The sequence below is a fragment of the Orycteropus afer genome, unplaced genomic scaffold (assembly GCF_000298275.1).
Source record: "Orycteropus afer afer isolate SDZICR_OR568_19922 unplaced genomic scaffold, OryAfe1.0 scaffold00084, whole genome shotgun sequence".
NCBI lineage: Eukaryota > Metazoa > Chordata > Mammalia > Tubulidentata > Orycteropodidae > Orycteropus > Orycteropus afer.
In genome coordinates this window covers 2,250,180-2,259,689 of record NW_006921671.1, presented here as the reverse complement: position 1 = coordinate 2,259,689, position 9,510 = coordinate 2,250,180, and the positions used below count along the sequence as shown (strand labels likewise).

Sequence of the window (9,510 nt, the reverse complement as noted above, 5' to 3'; positions counted from 1 at the left end):
AAAAAAAAAAAAAAAAACTCTCATAAATGTTATGGGGTCCTGGTGGCACAGGGCTAAGCTTAAACATTCAGCTATTGTCCAAAAGTTAGTGTTTTGGACCCACCAATAGCTCTGTGAAAGAAAGATGAGGCAGTCTGCTTCGGTAAAGATTACAGCCTTCCAAACCCTGTGGGGTACGTCTAGTCTGTTTTAGAGAGTCATCATGTGTCAGAATCAACTCAACGGCAACAGGTTTGGTATTTGTATTGGGTATATTACGTTACCTTAAAATTTAATTTAACAAAAGCAACAAGCTGAATTTGGACAAATTAACACAAAAGAGCCATTTAACAAATATTTACTAAATGTAAATATTTACATTTAACAAATAATCCAGACACTGTCCTTGGAGTTTAAGCTACAGAAATCAACTAAACATAAAAATAATTGAAGAAATATTCTTAAAATGTTAGTTACACTGCAGTAATAACAGTAAAATTCAACAAGACATAAAATAAAAAAGACTGGTGAGGATGTGGAGAGATTGGGACTTTCTACATTGCTGGTGGGACTATAAAATGATAAAACCACTGTGGAAAATAATATAGTGAGTCCATAAAAGGTTGGAAATAGAAATACCATTTGATCAAGCAATCCCATTACTAAGTATACACAGCTTAAAGAAGCAAGAGCCAGGACACAGATATATGCAAACCCATTTTCATTGCAGCATTATTCAAAAGAGCAAAGAGAGGGAAACAACCTAAGTATTCATCTACAGAGGAATGGATAACCAAACTATGGTATATGCACACAATATAATACCATGCAACACTAAAGAATAATGCAGAATCTGTGAAACACCACATGACATGGATGAACTTGGAGGACATTTTGCTGAGTGAAGTAAGTCAATCACAGAAGTACAAATAATTGTATTAGCCCTCTACTTTATAAAGTCAAGGAAAGGTTTACATATGGATGGAAACTTTGTTGGTTACCAGGGAGGGGAGGAGGAGGAGGAAAAATTACTAGCTAGGTAAGAGACAAGTATTGATTTCAGTGAAGGGAAAACCAATATACCAAATGCAAATGACCAACAAAATAACACTAAGGAAAGAGAAGACACAGATTGCTGCACAGGGAAGAACACACTCAACATTTCTCAAGCTGAAAGAACTGAGGAAAAAAATTTAAGCCTCGAGTTGCAATACTGAAAGATACTATGGGAAAAATATTGAATGATGCAGAAAACATCAAAAGAAGATGGAAGGAATACAGAGTCACTGTACCAAAAAACTGGTAGACGATCATCCATTTCAGAAAGTGGCATATGGTGAAGAACCAATGGTACTGAAAGAAGAAGTCAAAGCTGCACTGAAGACAATGGTGAAAAACAAGGCTCCAGGAATTGACTGAATACCCATTGAAATGTTTCAACAAATGGATGCCTGCTGGAGGCACTCACTCAGCTATGCCAAGAGATTTAGAAGACAGCTACCTAGCCAACTGACTGGAAGAGATCCGTATTTGTACCTATTCCAAAGAAAGGTAATCCCACAGAATGTGGAAATTATCAAACAATATCATTAATATCACACACAGGTAAAATCTTGCTGAAGGTAATTCAAAATCGGCTGCAGCAGTATACAGACAGAGAACTTCCAGAGATTCAAGCTGGATTCAGAAGAGGATGTGGAACAAGGGATATTATTGCTGATGTCAGATGGATCTTGGCTGAAAGTAAAGAATACCAGAAAGATGTTTACATGTGTTATATTGACTATGCAAAAGCATTCAATTGTGTGGATCATAACAAATTATGGATAACATTGAGAAGAATGGAAATTCCAAGGGGATACTGCGTGGTTTAAAACTGGGAGGGGAGTGCATCAGGGTTGTATCCTTTTACCATACTTATTCAATCTATAGGCTGAGCAAATAATGTGAGAAGCTGGACTATATGAAGAAGAACATAGCATCAGGATTGAAAGAGGACATTAACAACCTGCAATATGCAGATGACACAACTTTGCTTGCTGAAAGTGAGGAAGACACTTAATGATGAAGACTGAAGACTATAGTCTGCAGTATGGACTATACCTCAATATAAAGAAAACAAAAATATTCACAATTGGACCAATAAGCAGCAACACGATAAATGGAGAAAAGACTGAAGTTGTCAAAGATTTCATATTACTTGGTTCTACAATCAATACCAACGGAAGCAGCAGTCAAGACATCAGATGATGTATTGCATTGTGCAAATCTGCCGCAAAAGACCTCTTTCAACTGCTAAAGAGCAAAGATGTCTCCTTGAAGACTAAGGTACGCCTAACCAAGCCACAGTATTTTCAATCACCTCTTATGCATGTTAGAGCTGGACAATGAATAAGGAAGACAAAAGAAGAGTTGATGCTTTTTGAGTTGTGGTGTTGGAGAGGAATGCTAAGAATACCATGGACTGCTAAAAGGACTAACAAATCTGTCCTGGAAGAAGTGCAGCTGGAATGCTCCTTGGAAGCAAGAATGGCCAGACTTCGTCTCACTTACTTTGGTCATGTTTTCAGAAGGAACCTTTCCCTGGAGAAGGATTTCATGCTTGGTAAAGTAGAGAGTCAATGAAAAAGGGGAATGTCCTCAACAAGATGGATTGACACAGTGGCTGCAACAGTGGGCTCAGGTATAGCAAGGATAGTGAGGCTGGCACAGGACTGGGCAGTGCTTTGTTCTGTTGTGCATAGGGTTGGTATGAGTCAGAGATGACTCGACAGCGCCTACCAACAACAACTATGCAAAAACACTGTTCTACATCCTACTTTGGTGAGCAGCAACTGGGGTCTTAAAAGCTTGAAATAAGCCATCTAAGATCCATGAATTGTTCTCTCCTCATCCAGAACAAAGAAAAATGAAAAATGAAGACACATGGAAACAATTAGTCAAAGGGACTAGGGGACCATGTGAACCTCAGACTACATGACCCAGAGACCAGTAGAACTAGATGGTACCTGGCTGCCACTGACAACCATGGAAAAGAATCAAAATAGGAGATCCTGGATACAGTGGGAGAAAAATGTGTAACAAAACTCAAAATCATAAAAATGACCAAGTTTACTGGTCTAACAGAGACTGGTGAAACCTCTGATACTATACTCCCTGGTCACCCTTTGGGCATGAAACTGAACTCACTCCCATGGCTTCCATCCAAACAACAGAGAGGCATATGGTGAGAACATTTACACCAGGTAGGTACACTCCTTAGAACAATCAACCATGGGAGATCAGAAGGGCAGTATTTGTACAGGAAGATAGTTCAGAGGGTAGGGATGCATACGAAAAAAAAGATACAGGAAAAAGGTGACCACAGAGAGGAAATGGGAAGAGAGTTACAACATTAAGGGGATTGCAACCAATGTCATGAAACAAAATGTATATGAACTGTTGTATGGAAAATGAATTTGCTCTGTAAACTTTCCTCCAAATCACAGTAAAAATTTAAAAAAAAATAAATGTATGTAAGTTAGGTACTATCATGAGATAAGGAATAAGACGTTAAAAAGGAATTTACCCAAGGCTACAATTAGCAAGAAGTAAAGACATGAACAAACCCAGGAAGTTTTACACTGAGGTATTGGCTTAGCCTAGTCATGGTACTAGCTCCTTACATGTGCATACTGAGAGCAAATATCCTCCCATTTTAAAGAACAGATAACTATGGTTTACAGAGTAAAATGACTTTACTAAAGGATATGGTTATTAAGTGAAAGAATTAACGTAAGGCCTCTGGGGAATATTAAGGAATAAATATCCTCTGACTTCATGGGATGATAGTGAAGAAAACAGATACAACACACATGAGAATATGCTGAATGTAGCAGGGGAGCTCTGGTGGTGCAGTGCCTAAGGCATTTGACTGCTAACCAAGAGGCTGGTGGTTCAAGCCCACCAGCCACTCCTTGAAAGGAAGATTGGGCAATCAGCTTCTGTAGTGATATCGCCTCAGAAACCCAAGGAGGGGTCACTATGAGTTGGATCCAAACTGACAGCAGTGAGTTTGGTTTTTTGGTTTTGGTAGCAGGGGTCTAACCAAATATCAGAAACTATAATGATCTGTGTGTCTACAGTTTTAGGTATTACATCTGTACTCTATTCTTAGACATGTTAAAAAATAAACAAAGTCTTAATAAACTAGCTGGCCTCAGATATTTTAAACCCAAAATAAAATGAATGTATTCAATTGTTTGGCACTATCACTGAAACCTCTCTAAACACAAGAAGCATATGTGACATTTGCATATGCTTATTTTTTTTCTTTTGAACTAAACTTTTGCTGTTTAATAGTTTTAGAAAACACTATTAGGTGCCACTGCAATGTGTATTATTATATCTGGAAGTACCCTGGTTTCTCCACTCCAAAGTCAAAATACTAATGACTGTTTTATGTCACATAAGCATTTAGAAAATGAAAGAATAACTTTCCTTTTGAAGTTAATGGATTAAAAAATTCTCTTCAATATTTTTCTCACTGAAGTGCATTTAGTATAAATTAGGTGCATCTTCGGGAAGATTTAGTTACTGGAGAACCAATAATGAAAAAGGCAGTGTCACCTATAACTTAGCAGGGCAGCATTCTAGGAAAATTCATATATTATGCAAGATCATGGATTCTGCCAATCTATTTTATCAACTATTAAAATTTATAGGTCCTTTATGGAAAATTATCAATATATGGAAGAATATTACCCATAACCATATTATCTAGAAATAATTATCATTAATCCTCCCCATTAATCATATTACCTAGAAAAAAATCACCATCAACATATACCATATTTCCTTCTAGTCTTTTTTCTATACATTGACAGAATGTTTAGACTGTACTGCACATATAATCTTCTGTCCTACATTCAAAACTAATATTGACCATTACTGTTTGCTTAGGACATTAAGGTTATTTATAATCATAATTTTTCATCACTATCCCTTATGTGGATATGCCATAATTTACTTCTACGTTCCTCTAAGTTTCAGAACTGGTTTCTAATATTTTTCCACTACAAATTATGTCATAATGAATACCTTTGTTCATAAATCATTATTTTATATGAAATCACTAGATTTCCAGGAGAATTACCATAGATGGAAACGAAAGTGGTACACATCTTTCATACTCTTAACAATACTACATGAGTTATTTCCTCAGTCTTGAAAAACACATTAATAGTAATCATTATTCATTTCTAAACTAGAACCATATAAATGTGGGTTTATTTAACTTAATTATTAAAAATTTCAAACCTATACAAAAATGGAGAGAATAGTATAATAAACCTCCCTATAACTATCACCTGACTTAAATGATTATCAATGAATACCAAAAACCAAACCAAACTCACTGCCATCGAGTCGGATCCTACTCATAGTGACCCCTCCTTGGGTTTCCAAGGCAGTATCACTATGGAAGTAGATTGCCCAGTCTTCCTTCTTCTAAGGAGTGGCTGGTGGGTTTGAACCTCCAGCCTTCTGGTTAGCAGTCAGATGCTTTAGGCACTGCACCACCAGAGCTCCTTATCAATTAATAGATATTTTTATTTCATCTGTATTTCTCTATCCCCAATTATCTTTGTTAATTTCATAGGTTAAAAATTACATTTGATTTTTACTTCCTATGTCCCCTGTTCAAACATATTTCTAAGTTAGAAAGCTAATATGTGAAGGGCCTACTTTTTTAGATTCTTCATGAGCAGAACACCCACATATTTTATAAAATTAACTTTTCAAAGGTGTAATAAAACTAAAATTCAATAATACTGATGTTTAGCCTCTGAAGGTTACTACACTGGACAAAGTAAACATACAGACAGATTCCAAAAGCATTAATCCTTAGAAATAAGCAACTGTAAGTGGCTAAAAAATTCCCAAGCCTGTTTTGCATTTTGTGCTCTGGAGGAGGTGATATACTTATTTCTCCTCATTGTGAACAGCAAGCTAGATCACTGATTATTCAGAAACGTGTGCTAGAAAAATAAATCAAATATACACAATCTCTTGTTGACCCTCATTCTCTGGCTATGACCACTGAATGGAACATGGTTACCTATAATAACCAGGCATCACAATATGGACACCAGCACTAGGCTGGCAGATATCTGCAGTGTTCTTATCATCCATTTTGCGCACTGAGTCTGTGAAAGGTCCCGTGGCATTGATAACACATTTGGCTCTCACATCAAATTCCTGCCCTGTAAAAGAAAGCAGCATGAATCACACACCCTATTTGTTCCTCTGCCCACTGATGTTTTGGATTATTAATTCATCTATTAACTTAACCTATGGTGCAGTATATTGTATACTAAGTGACATGAGCAGCCAGAGTTACTGGAAAGCCAAACAAAAGGTTTCCATTTGAGTAAATTTACCAAAACAAGTCCAAATTGAAGGGAGGGTGGGAGCATATCACTCTGTCATTTCTACTTTCAGTCTATCTTGTGAAATGTGCAGCATCAAGGTGCTAACCTGAGCAAAACGTGATGAGTAAATAAGAGTAAAATTTGTAAACAGAGTTACTATGAGACAATATTTTTCATAGTGCTGGTTTTTGTTCAACAAAACGATGTCATTTTGAAGCTTTGCCTACATGGCCATAGAAACAGGACAAGAATGAAAATCCAACCAAAGCTAAAAGTGATTGACTTTAACAACACGTAAATGCACTGCTTCTGTCACCTAAATGATACTTTGAAACTTGGCACATTTATTTAATTTTAGTAATAATATGTTTTTATAGAGGGTTGCACTCATAGCTGTGGGTACTTTGTGGGCATTTATTATGATCATTATCTTTATTATTATTTAATACAAAGGGAAGAAATTGCCAAGTCCTACAAAGGAAAATTTTCATGTTAAATCAGTCATTGTTGACAAAAAGGATTATAATTAGTACAACTCTGATGTCTGACTAAAATGAAAGAGAAGTGACAGAAAAATTATAATTCAGTCATTATATAAGCAAGACGAGATGCTAAGAAATACCTTCCTAACAGAGACCCTAACAATTCATACCTGTGAGTACATCCTTGCACCGGGCACCACTCACGCACTCCTTCCCTGTCTGGGGGTCTGTCTTCTTGAGCAAGCTCACGACCTCCATGTAATTGGCTGTGGCAGCACCGTACCTGGCAGCAGTGAGAGCAATGGCAAGGTTCATCCGTGCATCATTGTGTTGTCCTGCAGCAGGGGAAAGCATCAGAGGAAGGACAGGAGTCACCTCGAGCCACAGACTGGTGGTAGAGAAGTGTGTCACAACAGATATGTCACATCTGTGCCTGTCACCCAGAATTTACATGATGGCTGGTCAGCTCTATAGAGGATTATTTAAAAATACATGGTCATACTCATTCAGGCATTTACCTGCCACTTCAGCTTCAGCAAGTGTATTTTGTGTATCTCTAAAATAGTGAAAAATATCCTTTTCCTACAAAGCTAACATCAATGAGCTGAAAGTTAAGAAACAAGTAATTATTCTCTCAGTTTTGGAACATATGCATATGTCAGACTTTTCTAATACAGACAACTCATAAGCAAGAAACACCCCAACTGGTGTTGATTAACAATTTTTATGAGAATGTGCTCTATCTAATATTTAAAATCATGAGCTTGATCTTCCATAGAGAATCTCAGTGTTCTATAAAAGGTTCTTTCTTGGTTGGAATTTTGATCAGAGCTCCTTAAAGTGTAACTTTTTTTTTCCCCCAATCGCACATAAAAGGTAAGAAATTAAGCAGGGCAAATTTTAATTACAGAACAATTTCTACCTGTATTGTTAAAGATTTATTGCTGAAAAATCCTAGTTAAAGCAAACTAAGGGGGAGCAGAAGGGGGGAAAGATGATTAATCACTTTAAAATACTGGCATCACTAGAGACTTTTTCTATTTATTATTGCCAGTGGAGTTAATGCTGACCAGGAAGAATTACTCTACATTGCAAGGGCCAGGTTTTCTGTGCCCTGAATTATTAATTACTCAGAGCTAGATGTATTGAAGTAGGGTTCAAATTTCCACATGTTGGGATCAGTTCTATCAAGATAATACTGATAAAGGGATGAATTTGTAATGGATATTGTTGTTGATTTATGTTGCCAGCATACCAAACATTTAGTATAAATGGTTTATGTAAAGTTTCTTCCTTGTGATTCAGACTGTGTAGGGCTAGAAGCGCTACACAAGTAATCTATGCCAGCTAAAAGGGCAAAGTTATAAAGAGAGAATCAATGACTGAAGATTCTGCCCCCCCTCCCCACAAACATCTTATTCTAAAACCGCTGAACTAATACAATCACCCAAGAACCTTTCCCCCAAAATTAAATGCTCTATCAAGTGGAGAACATACATTAAACTTCAAAATGCAGAATAAGGAGTTATTTTATCCAAAAACTAATGGAACGAAGGTAGGAGAACAGAGGAAAATAAAACAAAATAATAGCAGTAAGCTGAGCTATATGTGGGAAATAATGTTGTTGTTTGCCGTTGAGTCGGCCCCGACTCATAGAGACCCCTCCTTGGGTTTCCGAGGCAGTATCACTATGGAAGTAGGATGGCTCAACCTCCCTTCTGAGGAGTGGCTGGTGGATTTGAACCGCCAACCTTCTGGTTAGCCTTAGGCACTATGCTACCAGAGCTCCTATGGGAAATAATAAGGGTAGCATTTCTATCAGTTGTCACCTAAGATGACCATAAATTGCTATTAAAATAGTCACAAGGTATATTAAGGTTAAGTTTGAGAAATTCACTTTTATTAATGTTGTTAACTGCTATCAAGTCAGTTCTGACTCATAGCAACCCTATGTACAACAGAATGAAACACCGTCCGGCCCTGCACCATTCTTACGATGGCTGTATTTGAGCCCATTACTGCAGCCACTGTCCCAACCGATCTCGTTGAGGATCTTCCTCTTTTTCACTGACTCTCTACCAAGCATAATGTTCTTCTCCAGAGATGGACCCCTTCTGATAACACGTTCAAAGCATGTGAGACAAAGTCTCACCATCCTCGATTCTAAGGAACATTGCGGCTATCTTCTTCCAAGACAGATTTGTTTGTTCTTCTGTTTTTCTGTGATATATTCAATATTCTTCACAAAATCATAATTCAAACACAGTTTATTAATGGGGCAGTCCTCATTTAAAATAGGAAGATGCTCCATAAAGTCAAATGCATGCAAACAGTCCAGACAAACTAAATTAAAATTCCATTGATTATAGTTCTTCTCATTTAACTGAAGAGATTACAATGTACCCATCTTTCTATTAGAAATTAACCAAATCTTTCTATTACTCAATCTTCTTAGTAATTTATGTACATAATAATGAAACACTCTACTCAAGAAAGGAAACATTTTATAGTACAAGAAATCAAGATACATACAAATAATATAATATGAAATCTCACTGGAGTGTAACAGTACATAGTTCATCAAGCTGTTTCTTCTATACTAAGAAATACCTCCATTCATTAGCAATACTATTAAAGGT

The 9,510-nt window shown here is 36.8% G+C and overlaps 1 protein-coding gene across 1 annotated transcript in view; it reads right to left on the bottom strand.

The window, feature by feature from the left end:
* GPD2 (glycerol-3-phosphate dehydrogenase 2) overlaps nucleotides 1-9,510 on the bottom strand; it is a 172,876-nt gene that overhangs the window by 56,043 nt on the left and 107,323 nt on the right. The window contains exons 6-7 of the mRNA XM_007941812.2: nucleotides 7,042-7,206; nucleotides 6,077-6,221 (exon numbers count right to left, since the gene is read on the bottom strand). Of these exons, the coding sequence (XP_007940003.1) occupies nucleotides 6,077-6,221; nucleotides 7,042-7,206 (310 nt within the window). The remainder of the gene's footprint in view (nucleotides 1-6,076; nucleotides 6,222-7,041; nucleotides 7,207-9,510) is intronic.